Here is a 20371-nt window from a genome sequence, read left to right on the forward strand (position 1 = left end):
TAAGATCAACTAGAAGAGGTGGATATGAAGTCATGCAAACATACAATGATGAACTAATAACTTCAAGGAAGGCCACTCACCAGTCCTGCAGGAATAGAACAGAGGACTCTGAACTAGGCTGCAGGGTCCGGGGCAGACTCCTGAGGCCTCTGAGCTAACCTTTGACAGGTGAACACAAGCTGGAAAGCCGGAAGTGGGACTCCACAAGGCCATGCACCCAGAAGGCATGAAGGGCACAGGATAAATGTCAGCAGGAGGGAGCAAGGCATACCCAGATGACACAAGAAGGCCAGGCAGGCTGGCAGGTGGGGCCAGACTGGTGGCAGCAGATAAGGCTGCAGTGAGAGGCCCGGCCAGATGACTCATGTTCTTGGGGATCCTGTGGGTTTATGGGTCTTTATTATAAGGACAAAGTCTTGGCCTGGATCTCTGGTGGCAGCCAGAGCAAAGGATTTTGAGGCCTTCTGCCTAAAGTTTAAGTGCATAATTTATTTTTTATTTTTTGAGACAGAGTCTCCCTCTCTTGCCAGGCTGGAATGCAGTGGCATAATCTCAGCTCACTGCAACTTCTGCCTCCCAGGTTCAAGCAATTCTCCTGTCTCAGCCTCCCACGTAGCTGGGATTACAGGTGCATACCACCAATGCCCGCTAATTGTTGTACTTTTAGCAGAGACAGGGTTTCACTATGTTGGCCAGGCTGGTCTTGAACTCCTGACCTCAGGTGATCCACCCGCCTCGGCCTCCCCAAGTGCTAGGATTACAGGCACCTGGCCAAGTGCATAATTAAAATGAATAGTTTCTTGGAGAACACACACAGATCTGTGTTAGCAGAACATCAAAGATGTGACATTAAAGATAAAAGCTCAAGAGCAGAAGGCTTAACAAAGAAAAATAGACTCTGGCTCTAAATTGAAGGCTGCGTCCCTTGCTAAGAAGATCGAGGCAAGCTGTGCCACATTTCCATGCTGCATCATTTCTTCCTCTCCTTTTTGGAGAGTGTTTCATTCGTGTTGCCCAGGCTGGAGTGCAGTGCATGATCTCAGCTCTTGGCTCACTGCAACCTCCACCTCCCAGGTTCAAGTGATTCTCCTGCCTTAACCTCCTGAGTAGCCAGGATTATAGGCATGTGCCACCACGCCCAGCTAATTTTTTTTTACTTTTAGTAGAGACGGCGTTTCTCCATGTTGGTCAGGCTGGTCTCGAACTCCCGACCTCAGGTGATCCACCCATCTCAGCCTCGCAAAGTGCTGGGATTACAGCCACCGCCCCCAGCTGCTACATTTCTTCTGACACTTAACATAGAGGTATTAGTGTCACTCTTAGAAGGCCGTTCAGAGTATTAAATGAGCTAATAGATAATACATGCTTAGTATAGGTCCTGGCATATATCTGTATGTATATATGTCTATATATTGAGACAGGGTCTTCCTGTGCTGTCCAGGCTGTAGTGCAGTTGCACAGAGTGACTCATTGCAGCCTCTACCTTTCAGGCTTAAATGCTCCTCTCACCTCAGCCTCCCAAGTATCTGGAACTACAGGCATGCGCCACCACACCCAGCTAATTTTTGTATTTTTTGTAGAGACGGGGTTTTGCCATGTTGGCCAGGCTGGTCTCAAACTCCTGGGTTCAAGCAGTCTGCCCATCTTGGCCTCCCAAAGTGCTGGGATTACAAGTGTGAGCCACCTCGCCTGGGCATGTATTAAATATATTTAATTGAAGAAAAGGAAATGAAATAGCAAAATCAGTGGAAGGATGGTGAGTCAAAAGGTAAGCTGCATTAGGTAGGGAGATTTTTTTCAACTTCGTTCACTGCTCTGTTTATCCCCAGGACCTTGAAGAGTAACTGGCACATATGGACACTCAACAAATAGTAAACAAGTTAATAAGTGAATGAACAGAATTAGCACAGTTTATCATAGAAGCTACTGAAAGAGGGAATTTAAAAGATGATTATGTCAAAAGTAAAATCCATGTTTTTCTGCATTTTATGTATATGATCTCGCTCTGCTTCTATGTAACTCTGGCAGATGCTGGAACATTTTTCTCTTTTCAGGCATAATGAGACACAGCAAAACAATATATTTGCTCAAATATATGGGCGAATTGATAACCAGGCTCACTTCAATTCAGATTTCCTAGTGCCTTGGATCCTAAGGAAAGGCACTGCCTTCTGATGTTGAGGTTCACTATAGTTTTGAGGAGGGTGTGATGGAGTGGGTCAGCTCGCTTCTTCCCCTGCTGGTTCTAGAGTTGCTGAGCTTAAGCTGTTTTGTCTCTGACACTGGCTGACAGAATGTCATCTGTAGCACTGTTCTCAGAAACACATTTCCCTTACAGCACATCCATGCATTGAAGTGGTGAACTGGATTGTATGTAGATGTCATTGTATTTACAAATGCTATGTGGAGTGCCTCGCCAGGCAGTTTCTGGTATAATAGGAGTAATCTAACTTAAATTTGTATATTCTCCTGAGAATTCTTTTGAGTTGAATAAAGCATCTCTTTGTTTTTGTCAATATGACCAAATTTTAATCCACTCCCTCACTGATTTGTCGCATAAATCCATCCTCTGACTTATTTAAAAGTTGCAGAGTTGCAGTTCTTTTAGCTAATACCACCCTTAACCATCCTCCTTCTCTAATACTCCTCTCCAATTGTGTCCTGCCTTCTGTGACATCATTAAAACGTAAAATTTGGCCGGGCGCGGTGGCTCAAGCCTGTAATCCCAGCACTTTGGGAGGCCAAGGCGGGTGGATCACAAGGTCAAGAGATTGAGACCATTCTGGTCAACATGGTGAAACCCCGTCTCTACTAAAAATACAAAAAATTAGCTGGGCACGGTGGCACGTGCCTGTAATCCCAGCTACTCAGGAGGCTGAGGCAGGAGAATTCCCTGAACCCAGGAGGCAGAGGTTGCGGTGAGCGGAGATCGCGCCATTGCACTCCAGCCTGGGTAACAAGAGCGAAACTCCAACTCAAAAAAACCAAAAACAAAAAAAAAATGGAATCTACAGTCATCTGACCATATTCCTCCCTGCTCTGTGACATCATTAAAACATGAAATCTACAGTCATCTAACCATTATTCCTCCCTGCTCTGTCACATCATTAAATATGAAATCTGCAGTCATCTGACCATATACCTCCCTGCTCTGTGACATCATTAAAATATGGAATCTGCAGGTATCTGACCATATTCCTCCCTGCTGTGTGACATCATTAAAACATGGAATCTGCAGTCATCTGACCATATTCCTCCCTCTGTGACATCATTAAACATGGAATCTGCAGTCATCTGACCATATTCCTCCCTGCTCTGCGACATCATTAAAACATGGAATCTGCATGTTTTATCACAGAGGGATATGGTAAGTCATCTGACCATATTCCTCCCTACTGTGACATCATTAAACATGGAATCTGCAGGCATCTGACCATATTCCTCCCTGCTCTGTGACATCATTAAACAAGGAACCTGCAGTCATCTGACCATATTCCTCCCTGCTCTGTGACATCATTAAACAAGGAACCTGCAGTCATCTGACCATATTCCTCCCTCTGTGATATCATTAAACATGGAATCTGCAGTCAAAAGACCATATTCCTCCCTGCTGTGACATCATTAAACATGGAATCTGCAGTAATCTGACCATATTCCTCCCTGCTCTGTGACATCATTAAACATGGAATCTGCAGTCATCTGACCATATTCCTCCCTGCTGTGACATCATTAAAACATGGAATCTGCAGGCATCTGACCATATTCCTCCCTGCTCTGTGACATCATTAAAACATGGAATCTGCAGTCATCTGACCATATTCCTCCCTGCTGTGACATCATTAAAACATGGAATCTGCAGTCATCTGACCATATTCCTCCCTGCTGTGACATCATTAAACATGGAATCTGCAGTCATCTGACCATATTCCTCCCTGCTCTGTGACATCATTAAACATGGAATCTGCAGTCAAAAGACCATATTCCTTCCTCTGTGACATCATTAACACATGGAATCTGCAGTCATCTGACCATATTCCTCCCTGCTGTGACATCATTAAAACATGGAATCTGCAGTCAAAAGACCATATTCCTCCCTGCTGTGACATCATTAAACATGGAATCTGCAGTCATCTGAACATATTCCTCTCTGCTCTGTGGCATCATTAAACATGGAATCTGCAGTCATCTGACCATATTCCTCCCTGCTGTGACATCATTAAACATGGAATCTGCAGGCATCTGACCATATTCCTCCCTGCTCTGTGACATCATTAAACAAGGAACCTGCAGTCATCTGACCATATTCCTCTCTGCTCTGTGACATCATTAAACATGGAATCTGCAGTCATCTGACCACATTCCTCCCTACTGTGACATCATTAAACGTGGAACCTGCAGTCATCTGACCATATTCCTCCCTGCTGTGAAATCATTAAACATGGAACCTGCAGGCATCTGACCATATTCCTCCCTGCTCTGTGACATCATTAAAACATGGAATCTGCAGGCATCTGACCATATTCCTCCCTGCTGTGACATCATTAAAACATGGAATCTGCAGGCATCTGACCATATTCCTCCCTGCTGTGACATCATTAAAACATGGAATCTGCAGGCATCTGACCATATTCCTCCCTGCTCTGTGACATCATTAAAACATGAAATCTGCAGTCATCTGACTATATTCCTCCCTGCTGTGACATCATTAAAACATGGAATCTGCAGGCATCTGACCATATTCCTCCCTGCTGTGACATCATTAAAACATGGAATCTGCAGTCATCTGACCATATTCCTCCCTGCTCTGTGACATCATTAAAACATGGAATCTGCAGGCATCTGACCATATTCCTCCCTGCTCTGTGACATCATTAAAACATGGAATCTGCAGGCATCTGACCATATTCCTCCCTGCTGTGACATCATTAAAACATGGAATCTGCAGTCATCTGACCATGTTCCTCCCCCGTGACATCATTAAACATGGAATCTGCAGTCATCTGATCATATTCCTCCCTGCTCTGTGACATCATTAAACATGGAATCTGCAGGCATCTGACAATTATTCCTCCCTGCTGTGTGACATCATTAAACATGGAATCTGCAGTCATCTGACCATATTCCTCCCTGCTCTGTGACATCATTAAACATGGAATCTGCAGGCATCTGACAATTATTCCTCCCTGCTGTGTGACATCATTAAACATGGAATCTGCAGTCATCTGACCATATTCCTCCCTGCTCTGTGACATCATGAAAACATGGAATCTGCAGTCTTCTGACCATTATTCCTCCCTGCTCTTTTTGTAACTTCTTTGGCGTCATGGCTTTGGGCTCCTGAAACCATTTCTTCAGGACTACAGTGTTTTCTTCCTTACTTTGAGCCTTTCACGGAGGCTCTCAGATCTCCTTGGCCAAACTCTTTGCTTCAGCTTTAAGGATTCACAATCTCCCAGCTCCATAGCTCCCAAAGCAGCCCAATTTGTTACCAAACCAGGAGTTCGGTCTAGGTCCTGCTGCTCACCACACAGAAAGCCAATCACTGATACAACAATTATTGCCAAACAAGAAGCTCTTCATCAGGTGCTGCAGCAGAGGAAATAGGAGCTCAGCTTCAGATCCATCTCCCTGTCTGACTAAAATTAGGGGTTTATGTAGCAGCAGGGAAGAAATGTAACACTGTGTGGGAAAATAGGAACTATGGAGAAGGTAAGGAAGCAATCATGTTGAATAAGGGACTAGACTGGCATCTCATTATCTGGTTGAGATGATCTAGGGTGATTTGGAGGCCTGGGTGTCCTTTCCTGAGGAAGGAACTCAGATGAAACAGAAGTAAGTTTCAAGCTCTAAGACAAGAAGTGTCAAATTCCATGTTTAGAGAGAAAGAAAAAAACTGTCTATGGGACTATTGGGTTGACAAATTCACAATGGCCCCCGCACCCCCCAAAAAAAGCACAGCCCTCAAGTGTAGCAGCTGCTGAGTCAACATTTCCTCCCTGCTTCTGGCTTTTAAAAGTACCTCATTCGTTTTCATTCAAGCAACTTCACCCTGAATTTTTCTTCTGTTTTTTTGTCGTTGTTTGTTTGAGACAGAGTCTTGCTCTGTCACCCAGGCTGGAGTGCAATGGCACAGTCTCAGCTCACTGCAACCTTTGCCTCCTGGGTTCAAGCAATTCTTCTGCCTCAGCTTCCCAAGTAGCTGGGATCACAGACACCCACCACCAGTCTGGCTGATTTTGTATTTTTATTAGAGACGGGGTTTCACCATATTGGCCAGGCTGGTCTTGAACTCCTGACCTCAGGTGATCGAGAAGTCAAAAGGCCATTTAATTTACTCTGGCAACTAAACTAAAGTTTACTCTGGCAACTTTAGTTCTCAAGAAGTCAAAAGGCCATTTAGTTTACTCTGGGCAAAACTGCATTTAAGAACAACATTATTGTTATCATTATTTTGAGACGGAGTCTCACTCTTGTTGCCCAGGTTGGAGTGCAGTGGCGTGATCTCAGCTCACTGCAACCTCTGCCTCCCAGGTTCAAGCGATTCTCCTGCCTCAGCCTCCTGAGTAGCTGGGATTACAGGCATGTGCCACCATACCCGGCTAATTTTGTATTTTTAGTAGAGACTAAAATAGGGGTTTCACTCTAATGATTGTTTCTTTTGCTGTGTAGAAACTCTTGTTTAATTAAACTCTTAAGTTTAATTAAGTGTAAACATCAGCAAATGTTGAGGTTTAAATACCTCAAAAGTTATTCTTTGACTAATTATATTCCTTTTTTGACATCACTTTTTCTATTTGTATTCAGTGAAAGTTTTTACATTTCAAGTAAATGAGCCTTCATTAAGGAAAAACAAATATATATGAAAAATTAAAGTACCTTCCAGTTCTAGCTTGCTTAAGTTTCTTCTGCAAAAGTACAAAAATAAACCTATTGCGAATAAATAGGTCAGGGCCATAAAAAGGGCAGAATGGCTGCCATGTTAAGATTTTGCTTACCTTACAGTGATGGCATATTTTAGGTAATAAATGTTCTCTGTTATCTAGCACTTAAAATGAACATTTTCTTACAAAGTTTATTTGTAAGAAACTGATTTTTTTTAATTAGCAAACACACCAAGAGGTATCTGTTGATCTAAAATTCTTTAAATCCAGATAAATGTTTCTTAAAATTTATTTCACACTAATTATATTCTAATACATTTGTGCATACTTCATATAGAATCACAGAGTTGAAAGGTTTTTTTTTTTCCTGAATTTGAAACATATAAACTCAACAAAGTAATATACACAATAGAGGCCATCTGTAATCCTGACTATTGCTTTAACCACTCTAAGACAGATCTCCCACCAGCACATTGATAAACTAGTGAATGTAGTACTGTATCACTGTCACCACTGCCAATTACTATGTATAATATTTATTTAGACATATTAAAAATAACTTGTAAATAAATACATTTTGTGTTATGAATGTAAATAATAGGACTTAACATAGCCACCCTTCCACATTCATAGTTTCAGTTCCCTAATTCATTCTCTGCAAGGCAGAGATTACTCAAGTTTGGGGATGATTCTGAAACGTTCTGTCATTTAAGCTTCCTCCTCTTGAGCAAGCTCTGTCCTTTGGCCAAGGCGTCTTTCAGTGCATGTCGTGGCTTCATTCTGCAGACTGAAGATGAAGGGATTCAGGAAGGGGGTGATGACGCTGGACAGGATAAAGAGGATCTTGTTGACATGCAGGCTGCTCTTCTGTGTGGGTAAACATAGACGAAGATGGAGATCCCATAGCCCATGGAGACCACCGTGAAGTGAGGTACAGGTAGCAAAAGCTTTGCATTGACCTTGGCCTGAGGGTATCTTCAGAACGGTGGAGATGATGTAAACATAGGAGACCACTGTGAGTGAGAGAGAGATGATGAGCAGGACCAGCGGGCTGAGGAAGTCCAACAGCTCAACGGCATGAATGTCAGCACAGACCAGGTGGAGGAGAGGGGTGCGGGCACAGAAAAAGTGATCAATCACGTTGGGACCACAGTATGGCAGTCCTGCCTTAAGGATGGTAGATGGGAGGATGAGGAGAAAGCCACCCACCCAGGAAAGGATGATGAGGCGGGCACTGAGTGAGCTGGTCATAATTGCAGAGTACTGAAGAGGACTGCAAATGGCCACATAGCAGTCATAGGACACAGCAGCAAAAAGAATAAACTCAGTGTATCCAGTAAGAAAACAGAAATACGATTGAGCAAAGCATCTACCAAATGAGATGGTCTTTCTTCCTGGCAAGAAGCATGCTAGCATTGTAGAAACAGCACAGGTTATGATTAACATTTCACTGAAAGATTGCTGAGGAAGAAATACACGGGTGAGTGCAGCCTGTAATCCACAAGAATCAGAGTAATAATAAGGGTGTTTCCAAGGACTGTCACCAAATAGGCTGATAAAAATATCACAAAGAGAAGACCCCCAACGACTCCAGTTGTTGGTATCCCCCCAAGAATAAATTCAGTTAATGTCCAATTTTTCTTTCCATGCTTCATATCTTGTTTTACTGTAAAGAGAGTTATAGCAGAAACAAGGTAATTCATTCATCAAATTATAAAATTCAGGATAAATCGAAAAGACATAGTTTTAGTCCTTTTTGTTTCTAACAAAATTGAGCAACATGGTTGAAATTATGGTTGGGCCAGCCAAGTACAGAAAGCTGAAACTGGACCCCTTCCTTACACCTTACACTAAAATTAACTCCAGATGGATTAAAGATTTAAACATAAGACCTAACACCATTCAAACCATAGAAGAAAACCTAGGCAATACCATTCAGGACACAGGCATAGGCAAGGACTTCATAACTAAAACACCAAAAGCAGTAGCAACGAAAGCCAAAATAGACAAATGGGATCTAATTAAACTTAACAGCTTCTGCACAACAGAAGAAACTATCATTAGAGTGAACTGGCAACCAACAGAATGGGCAAAAATTCTTGCAATCTACCCATCTCAGAATCTACAAAGAACTAAAGCAGATTTACATGAAACAAACCCATTCAAAAGTGAATGAAGGGTATGAACAGACACTTTTCTAAAGAGGACATTTATGCAGCCATCAAACATACAGAAAAATGCTTATCATCACTGGTCATTAGAGAAATTGAAGGGTATGAACAGACACTTTTCTAAAGAAGACATTTATGCAGCCATCAAACATACAAAAACATGCTTATCATCACTGGTCATTAGAGAAATGCAAATCAAAACCACATTGAGATACCATCTCACCCCAGAGAGAATGGCGATCATTAAAAAATCAGGAGACAACAGATGCTGGAGAGGATGTGGAGGAAGAAGAATGCTTTTATACTGTTGGTGAGAATGGCAATCATTAAAAAATCAGGAGACAACAGATGCTGGAGAGGATATGGAGAAATAAGAATACTTTTATACTGTTGGTGGGAGTGTAAATTAGTTCAATCATTGTGGAAGACAATGTGGCAATTCCTCAAGGATCTAGAACTAGAAATACCATTTGACCCAGCAATCCCATTACTGGGTATATACCCAAAGGATTATAAATCATTCTATTATAAAGACACATGCACAGGTATGCTCATTGTGGCATTGTTTACAATAGAAAAGACCTGGAACCAACCCAAATGCCCATCAATGATAGACTGGATAAAGAAAATGTGGCACATGTACACCATGGAATACTGTGCAGCCATAAAAAAAGAATGAGTTCATGTCCTTTGCAGGGACATGGATGAATATACAAACCATCATTCTCAGCAAACTGACACAAGGGCAGAAAACCAAACACCGCATGTTCTCACTCATAAGTGAGTGTTGAACAATGAGAACACAAGGGCACAGAGAGGGAAATATCACACACTGGGGCCTGTTGGGGGATAGAAGAGCTAAGGGAGGGAAAGCAGAGGGTGGGGTAAATGGGGAGGGATAACATTAGGAGAATTACCTAATGTAGGTGATGGGGGGAATAAATGCTCCAAACCACCATGGCATGTGTATACCTATGTAACAATCCTAGATGATCTGCACATGTACCCCAGAACTTACAGCATGTATATTAAAAAAAAACCTCCCTACTCTTTTCCATAATGGTTCCAGCAATTTATATTCCTACTGACAATGTGCAACGCTCCCTTTTGTGCACATCATCGCCAGCATTTACTATCACTTGACATTTTAATAGCCCTCCCATCGGGTGTGAAATAACACCTCATAATAGTTTTGATTTGCATTTCCTTGATTATTAATGATGTTTAGCACCTTTACATATATTTGTTGGTCATTTTTATGTCTTCTTTGAAACAGTTAAAAAGCATGGAAAAGCTTGGCAATGATTTTTTTTAGATATCACACCCACAGCTCAGGCCAAAAAGCAAAAATAAATAAATGAGACATATCAAACTAAAAAGTTTTGCACAGCGCAGAAAACAATCAACAAAATGAACTGACAGCCTACGGACTGGGGAAACAAATGTAAGCCATGTATTTGATAAGGGGTTAATATCCAAATTAACTGAAAAACTGGGAGTCTTATGTGTTACGGGCATTTTGACATTATTTTTTCTGATCCATGAGTCTTTTCTTATCCAAGATAAATATCTTTCCATTTATTTGTGTCTTCTTCAGTTTCTTTAATCCATGTTTTATACTTTTCCGTGTCTCTTCAAGTACTTTGCCCACTTTATAACTGGTTTATTTGTTTTCTGCTATTGAATGTCATGGGTTCTGTAAACATTTTGGATATTAACACCTTATCAAATACATGGCTTACATTTGTTTTGCCAGTCCATAGGCTATGAGTCCATTTTGTTGATTGTTTTCTGTGCTGTGAAAAACTATTTCATTTGATGATGTAGTCCCATGTATTTATTTTTCCTTTTTGGCCTGAGCTGTGGGTGTGATATCCAAAAAAAAAAAAATCATTGCCAAGGCCAAAGTCCAGGAACTTTTTCCCTATAGTATTTTCTTGTGATTATAGTTTAAGTCTTACATCTAGGACTTTTAACCATTTTCAGTTGACTTGTGTATGGTGTAAGGGTCTAATTTATTCTTTTACATGGGAAATCCACTTGTCTCAGTACTGTTTTTATTTAATATTTTTTTCACTTCTGTTTTAGAAATAGGAGGTATACATACAGGTTTGTTACAAAGTATATTGCGTGATGCTGGGGTTTGGAGTATGAATGAATCTGTCACCAAGACAGTGAGTATGGTACCCAATAAGTAGTTTTATCAACCCTTCACTCTTCCCCTGTCGTAAGTCAGAATATATGATATTTTGTTCTCTGTTTCTGTGTTAGTTTGCTTGGGATTATTGTTATCAGCTATATCTATGTTGCTGTGAAGGACATGATTTCTTGTGTTTTGTGTGGGGGGGGGGGTGGGCTACATAGTATTCCATGGTGTAGTCATTCCAAATTTTCTTTCCCCAAACCACTGTTGATGGATACCTGGGTCAATTCCGTGTCTTTTCTCTTGTTAACAGTGCTGTGATAAATATATGGGCCCAGAACCATTTATCGAAGAGATTATTCTTTCCTCTGTTGTGTGCTCTTCTTTTTCAAAGATTAGTTGACCATATATGCTTGCATTAACCCCCTGGGATCTCTCCTCTGTTCAACTGGTGTATGTGTCTGTTTTTATGCCATATGTTTTAATTACTATAGCTTTGTAATATATATTTTTTTCTTTCGAGACGGAGTTTCGCTCTTGTTACCCAGGCTGGAGTGCAATGGCGCGATCTCGGCTCACCGCAACCTCCGCCTCCTGGGTTCAGGCAATTCTCCTGCCTCAGCCTCCTGAGTAGCTGGGACTACAGGCACGCACCACCATGCCCAGCTAATTTTTTGTACTTTTAGTAGAGACGGGGTTTCACCATGTTGACCAGGATGGTCTCGATCTGTTGACCTCGTGATCCACCCGCCTCGGCCTCCCAAAGTGCTGGGATTACAGGCTTGAGCCACCGCGCCCGGCCTAGCTTTGTAATATAATTTTAAATCAAAAGTATGTACCCCTTAGGTTTTTTTTTTTTTTTTATGTTTTGCCTCAAAATTGTTTGAAGTATCCAGGGTCCTCTGTGGTTCTACACAGATTATAAGGTTATTTTATCTTTTCCTATCAAGAATGGCATTGAGTTATTAATAGGATTGCATTAAATCTGCATATTGATTTTGTTATGAGCATTTTGATAGTATTCTGATCCATGAACCTTTTCTGATCTAAGATGGATATCTTGCCATTTACTTGTGTCTTCTTTAGTTTCTTTAATCAAGTTTTTATAGTTTTCAGTGTACAGATCTTTCACTCCTTTAATTTTTTGCTAAGGTTTTTTAATGTTATCATAAATGGGATTGTTTTTCTTAATTTTTTTGACAACTAGGTTATTATTTATGTATAAAATACTGATATTTGTTAGTTGATTTTGTATACCATAACTTTACTGAATTTGTCTATTATTATGGTATAATTTTATATAGTATATGTGTGTTATTCCAACATCCTTACTGCAGTGCCTGTGGACAGATCATGGCTACTCCAGGTGTTCCCCAATCATAAACGGTTTTTAATTGTGATGCCCTATCACCAGACCCACATAACATTGTCTATTTCAACCCCCCTCTGACCTTTCCCATTATACACACACATACACACACACACACACACACACACACATTGGATAGAAATGAGCAAAAACTGGAGTTTTGTTTGCATATATCATATTGTTAACATGAAGTTTACCATTCACCCCATCTCTTCATAGGCATGAGTTAAGGTAAATCAAATTTTGTTTTGCAGAGACACAAATATATTTTGTCTTCTTGAATATAAGCAACTATTACATGGGTGTTTTTTAAAAGATTTATCATGTACAAATAGACAGAACATGCAAACACAGACCATATTCAGGGTTCCTCCATTCTTACATACTTCTTACACGCTTCTTAACTTCTCTAAGTGTTGTTTCTTTCTCTCTAAAAGGAAAATTAATTGTCTCAAAGCTGTTTTAGGTATTACCTAAGAGGATGCATTGCCACTTCATAGTGCACCACACATGATAATTATTAACAGATCATCCCTGTTTTGCTCCTTTCCAGATTTCTAAATCTAAAGTGTTTTTGGTAGCTCATGGATCTTCTGCAAGAGTCTAATACTTAACACTTATGTTATAAAAGAATTTTACAAAAGCTGTTAAGTTATCCACATTGTATGAAATTTGAAACATACATTATCACTAAACATCAATGTAAATGAATCTCCATTCTTTTCTTTTCTTTCAATTGATAATATAGAGGTCTTCCCCATATTAGAAAAAAAAGTATAAATGTATTTGTAAATATAAATGTACACTTATACACACATACACAAATTGTATATGTATATAATATGCCATGTATACCTTGCATTATATATGTGTGTGTGTCCACATACATACATATGTCTATATACATGTATAGCATACATTAAGGTTATTTGAATGTTTGTAATTGTAGACGCTTCCTATATTTACCTAACTACATTAAACCAAAACCTATGTGTTTAATAAAATATCAGTTTCAATAAAGAAGAATAAATACATCTTTGGATTCAGCTAAATGGGCATATGTTTCAAATGTTTTGAAATAATATTGGTTGGTTTAGCTGTAGTCTTTGAACTAAGTTATATAGCCCTGTGGAGTAACAATGTAGCTCATGGTATGATTTAAGACTATCTATCTGTTTGTCTATCTATCTGTCTATCCACAATCACCCACACACATAATCTTTACCTAATGTACAGTGAAAAATCTCATTTCCAAAGAGATTCTCTGTTGATTTTCATTCTTGTTTGCAAATATTTGATTATCTCAGCCATTAATTCATTAGATGACCAGAGGCTTCAGGATAACCTCTGGGTCTATGAACAATACTAGGTTTTTATATACAGATTATAGTGTTTTTATAGCAACTAAGAGATTAGTAGTATTTATATTTTTATAGATGAAAAAACTAAAGTATACAAAATATAATGCCTTGTGCAAGATCAAGCAACTATTAATTAATTTACAAATTAAGATTTGAACTGAAATGTGTCTTACTCCAAAAGTGTATCTCTATATCTCTCTTTAGCACTGGGAAGACACGATACGCTTTAAGTTTTATTGAGATGGCATTGATATGTTTGTAAAATTGTGGCTTCAGTCTTCCATCTTTTTGTATCTTTCATTCACCCAAGCACCCAGTAAAGAAAACAAGAATGTATCTTGGAAACTTCATGAGCTTTCATGCTTTCTTCCTATAAACAATATTTTACCCTGTGTTTGTCTTCTCTTCAAAATAAGAGAAAAAGTAATTTGTAAACTAAATAAAAGTCATTAGAAGCTAAATTCAGAACTTCATGAAGCCTCTTGGGTGCTCAACTAAAGGGATAAAATTGTACCATGTTAAAGCCCTGCCCCTTTGTATTATAAAAATAAATCGATCTCAGCAAATATTCCCCTTGCGACATACTGTTATTCTTTGTTGAGAGAAATACACTTGTCTGTAGCTCATTCTTCTCTTTTTCACTCTTGACTAGAAATCTGAATCAATGCATAGGTCCATCTGTTTTTGTGACTGGATATTCAGGATGGAGAAAAATCATATATGGCAAAAGGTCTCAGGAAAGGGTATGTATTCACACATTTTTTTCTTGGTTTTAGTGAAGACAAACCTAATGTATAATCCTCTGAGTTGTAATGTATGAAAGTCTTTTAATGAAGCTGTTAAGCATTTCAGTGGTGGACTAACTTTTTCAAATCCTAGTTGAGAACATTTTGAAGTTAAGAAGATATGCTGCAAATAAGAATACAGAATTTAAAAATACCTTCTGAAATTCATGTATGCATTGTATATTCAAATGGCTTCTCCAGAACGTTATTTCCATGAGCACTCTTTCACACCAACTCCATGCAAAACTGCATGCCTAAATGTGTTAGAACCTAAGAATTCAATATAATAAATAACAATTATTTCCTTAACATTTCACTGATTACAATGAAATAGACCAAGAAAAAGGGGAATTGTTATGCTTGTCATGAAAGGAATATTGTACAGAGTATGAGATTAATAAAAATAATATAACTGATAGTGCCTACAGGAGAAGGAAACTGTCTTTGAAACAGTGCTTCTCCCTCAAAGGCATGCAAGTACAAGAGTGTGTAGTTTCTTCTCAGTACATTTTTATCCTGACATGCTTCAAGCTGGGCAAGAGAAGATGCACGGAATTTAAGTTGACAGCAACCAGAGGAAGATGAATGTAACCATTAGTGTTAGAGACGTTTCTGATTAAGTTGGAATTCAAAATATTGTAATAGAAGCAAACATACTGGCCGGGTGCGGTGGCTCAAGCCTGTAATCCCAGCACTTTGGGAGGCTGAGGAGGGTGGAGCATCAAGAGATGGTCCAGAGATCGAGGTCAAGAGATCGAGACCATCCTGGTCAACATGGTGAAACTCCGTCTCTACTAAAAAATACCAAAAAAAATTAGCTGGGCGTGGTGGCGCATGCCTGTAATTCTAGCTACTCACGAGTCTGAGGCAGGACAATTGCGGTGAGCCGAGATCGTGCGATTGCACTCCAGCCTAGGTAACAAGAGCGAAACTCCGTCTCAAAAAAAAAAAAAAAAACCAGAACATGTATATTTTGCAGTGCTACATTATATTATTTTATGGCAGGAATGATGGGTAAAAAAAGAAAATGAGGCATCTTGAGTAGCCTCCATTAGGCATTGATCCTACAACCCTGTTCTGAGCATGCGTGTATGACTATGTCTTGAAGGAGATGTTTTCTTTACTAATATATAATAATACATCTGGTGGGATACAATAATTTAGTAATGCTTAAGTAAATAATTCTAAACAAATAAGTAACACATATATTATCAATTTGGGATAATCTCGAAATATAAAAAAAGTTTTCTAATAAATATATATAACACAAGTTCTATAGAGAAATATTTTTTAAATTATGTTCATTAGGATCCTTGTCATAAAAATCAGTAACATAGAAGTCCTAGAAAAACTCTTGGAACACTGTGAGAAAATAATGATACTTGGACTAAAAATCTCAAATCCCTTCCCATTTCTACACCATGCCCTTTACTTCACAGCATATGGCTTAAAACAACACAAACTGAAATAATATAGGTTTGAAAAAACCAGAAAGGCCTCAGATGTCAAAGAGAATGTTTCGGACGATATCACAAATTTAGCTTCAGTCAGAAAAATACCTTGGTCCTAAATAAGTTGTGCCCAGCACCTGGATCATAGAATTTGCTCAATAAACGTTTGCTGAAGGGGTTACATAAATGATGTATGTTTGCGTGCTTTTTGTTGTAAAACAATCTGTGTAATTTGATAATTTTTATAATTAAAATGAAGGTATAAACTGGATTGATGCAGAAGTGAGAATTTGAAGAGTACAGTGTGGGATGTCAAGAAGCAAGACATTCTATAAAAAATGTTGATAGGTATGGGAGGATACTGGTATCTTCTAGATAACGAGGTACACCCAAGATGCTATAAGGAAGGGTCCTGAAAGCACAGACCACAAGCACTGGGCTCTCGATGACTTACTACACAAGTCAGAGGCTCCACCAAACGACGAGCAGAGACCAAAACAGCAACAGTGTATTCAAGGAACAGAGGTAAGCTGGCAGTTATCAGTGACCAAATACATTACAAGGAAAGAAAGCTAACATGAGGATATCCTCCATCACAAGTATAAGCATCAGATTGAAAGGAAAATTATTTGTTAAAGGTACATATTTCTACTGGATAAGAGTAAATAGCTTGACTACTAAAAAATGACAACTGGTCTGGCACAATAGCTCACACCTATAATCCCAGCACTTAGGGAGATGGAGGCGGGCAGATCATGAGGTCAGGAGATAGAGACCATCCTGGCCATGGTGAAACCCCATCTCTACTAAAATGCAAAAAATTACCTGGCATGGTGGTGTGCACCTGTAGTAACAGCTACTCGGGAGGCTGAGGCAGGAGAATTGCTTGAACCCAGGAGGCAGAGGTTGCAGTGAGCCGAGATCTCACCACTGCACTCCAGCCTGGGCAACAGGGTTAGACTCCATCAAAAAAAACAAAAAACGCCAAAAGAAAAAAACAATCTTATATATAAAGTCGATATGAATTATGTGATTACTATAGACAAAACAAAATAATTAACCCAAATAAAAATTGTTATTATTCATATAATCTGCACTTTCTTTTGGGGGAAGAAATCAATCTTGAAAGAAGTTGATACTGACATGTCCACCATATCTATGTGACTATGCAGACAGAATACCATAAACACAAGATGTAACTGGCAAGCGTTCAAGCAAGCAAGAGTTTGGATTGTACTAACCTGCATGCGCTCTCTCTCTCTCTCTCTCTCTCTCTCTCTCTCTCTCTCTCTCTCTCTTTCTCTCTCGAATTAGGGACTTGACACTTCTGGCTTTTACAATTTAATAATTTCTTTTTCTAGATTTGTTGGGAACATGGAAGAAAGAAATCTAACCGTCATCAGGGAATTTGTCCTTCTGGGACTCCCCAGCTCAGCGGAGCAGCAGCACCTCCTGTCTGCGCTCTTTCTCTGCATGTACCTGCTCGCCACCTTGGGGAACATGTTCATCATCATGACGACGGGCTTTGACTCTCACCTCCATTCCCCTATGTATTTCTTCCTCAGTAACTTGGCCTTCGTTGACATCTGCTTAACATCGACTACTGTCCCCCGAATGGTAGTGAGTATCTTGACTGGCACCAAGACTATCTCTTTTGCAGGCTGCCTCACCCAGCTCTTCTTCTTCGTTTCTTTTGTGAATATGGACAGCCTCCTTCTGTGTGTGATGGCGTATGATAGGTATGTGGCCTCCTTCTGTGTGTGATGGCGTATGATAGGTATGTGGCAATTTGCCACCCCTTACGTTACACTGCCACAATGAACCTGCGCCTTTGTGTCCAGCTAGTGGCTGGACTGTGGCTTGTTACTTACCTCCATGCCCTCCTGCATACTTCCCTAATAGCACATCTGTCCTTCTGTGCCTTCAATATCATCCATCATTTCTTCTGTGATCTCAACCCTCTACTACAGCTCTCTTGCTCTGCCGTCTCCTTCAACGTAATGATCATTTTTGCAGTAGGAGGTCTATTGGCTCTCACGCCCCTTGTCTGTATCCTCGTATTTTATGGACTTATCTTCTCCACTGTTCTGAAGATCACCTCTACTCAGGGGAAACAGAGAGCTGCTTCCACCTGCGGCTGCCACCTGTCAGTAGTGGTGCTGTTTTATGGCACAGCCATTGCCGTCTACTTTAGCCCCTCATCCTCCCATACGCCTGAGAGTGACACTCTCTCGACCGTCATGTATTCAGTGGTGGCCCCGATGCTGAATCCCTTCATCTACACCCTAAGGAATAAGGATATGAAGAGAGGACTTCAGAAAGTACTTTTCAGGTGTACAGTCTTTCAACAGCAATAATGACCTCAGGGACTGAATTAAATAGTACTAACCTGGTGATAAGAAAATGTGACTAGATGCTCATAATAATGGTGATAAGAGAAAACAACTGCTATTAAATGTCTCCCTTATGCTGGAAATTGTGTTAAGTACTTTACACCAATTACCACATTAAATCCTCTGAGTAAATATATAAAAACGACATAGCATTCTTTATACAGAAAGTGAATCATAGGGAGGGTTAAATAGTCTGCATACAATTCACAGCTGATAAATAGTTTCTGACTCCAGTACACACATACCTTAGTGATGAAAATCTCTTGATATAGTCCCCAAATGCTACCAGTCAAGACACATTTTCCTAAACTTCTTGTTTGTGAGTTCACATTTAGAATTAAAGGGACATAAACTCGAATGTTAATTCCACAATGTGGTAGAATATCAAGGTCCTCACTTTTTAAATAATGTCATCTTAAAAATCACTCAAATAATTTAGTCAAGCTTTAAAGTATGTATGCTTTCCTCCAATCCCCCCTCACTTCAAACAGTCAATGATTTTATTCATTGACTCATGTCTTTGTCATGTGTGTCCCTAATTGATCTCAGGCATGGAGGAACTCAGAATATTCCAGCATCTTTATAGGGCAGAGCTTAGCTGATATCCCCAACTACTAGGAGTGCTTTGGGTATACAACATTTTTAAGGAAGAGATCAGGTTCTCAGTTGTGTTTTTCATGTGGGGAATACATTAACTTCCTTCAAAACAAAGCCTCATGCCCAATCCCTTGCGTTTTATTTTATCTTGATTTCCTAACAAAAATGAATGTACAATATGCAAAAATAATTATATTTTAGGTCATTCAATTAAACAGACTCCAAGTAAGATATTAACCATCCAATCCAATCTAGTTGTGTATTCAACCTATTCTAGTTCCTTTCTACAATTTCACATCTAAGAATGAGTTAAGATCATTTCTGCCTGTCCTTTTCTAGAATTAAAATGTCTGCTCTTAGACCTCTGTAAATAATGCTTGAATGAACACATGTACAATACTTTTAGAACCTTTTAAACACACACATACACCCTTTTTTCAAGGAAGAACAAATACATGCATACATAAGAAAATTTAAATCCATTCAGGGAAAAAAATGTTTCTTCAAAAAAGCAAGAATGTTGACATAGACATTTTAGCTCTTCTAACATGTCTACCTAATTTATAATACCAAATGGGATCAAAATATTACCTATTAGTTACTATGCTTATTACATGGGGGAAGAAATCATCTGTATACCAAACTCCTGTGACACACAATTTACCTGCACAAACCTGCACATGTACGCCTGAACCTAAAATAACAGTTTAAAAATGTAGATTCTCAGAATATAAATAAATGCATTGGTGAAGCAAATTGTAACTTCAGTTTTTTCCAATAAAAATGGATATTTGTTTCATGTGTCTGTAGTGAAAAGATTATGTCACAAAAGTGAATTCAATCCGTCACTAGAGTACAGGTGTAGAAAACTGTTTAAGATGACAAATTTTGGTATAGGACATTGCTAGGGTTTGGAGACCATCCATGTTAGGCTTTCAAATATCCCACAGGTCAGTCCCAGATTGGGCAGCCCTACTACCCATGATATGAAATATTATATTAACAATGGTAATTTCATCTGGTAAGGATAATATTATCCACTTCATTCTTACCATCTTTCCTGTCTTACCTGAGTTAGTCTACTTCTCTACATTAATTTGCATTTTCTTTTATCAGTTTTAAACCCTTAAAGCTGCATTACAGAATCATAGTAAAGCCCGAATCGCGTCGTAACTTTCAAGAATGAAAACAGTGATACAAGCCTAATTGTTTGACTCCTT

The 20371-nt window shown here is 39.4% G+C and overlaps 1 protein-coding gene across 1 annotated transcript; it reads left to right on the forward strand.

The window, feature by feature from the left end:
* Positions 1 to 17527: 17527 nt before the first annotated feature.
* Positions 17528 to 19894, forward strand: OR1C1 (olfactory receptor family 1 subfamily C member 1). Its single transcript, XM_002760784.6, has 2 exons — positions 17528 to 17900; positions 17939 to 19894. The coding sequence occupies exons 1-2, from the start codon at positions 17536 to 17538 to the stop codon at positions 18516 to 18518; spliced, it is 945 nt and encodes a 314-aa protein (XP_002760830.5). The 5' UTR covers positions 17528 to 17535; the 3' UTR covers positions 18519 to 19894.
* Positions 19895 to 20371: the final 477 nt, after the last annotated feature.

The sequence above is a fragment of the Callithrix jacchus genome, chromosome 19 (genome assembly GCF_049354715.1).
Source record: "Callithrix jacchus isolate 240 chromosome 19, calJac240_pri, whole genome shotgun sequence".
NCBI classification, from domain to species: domain Eukaryota; kingdom Metazoa; phylum Chordata; class Mammalia; order Primates; family Cebidae; genus Callithrix; species Callithrix jacchus.

Coding starts and splice junctions, on each gene's coding strand:
- OR1C1 (XM_002760784.6), top strand. CDS start 17,536: ATGGAAGAAAGAAATCTAACCGTCATCAGGGAATTTGTCCTTCTGGGA. Junction 17,901..17,938: donor TGTGTGATGGCGTATGATAG/GTATGTGGCCTC, acceptor GGCGTATGATAG/GTATGTGGCAATTTGCCACC.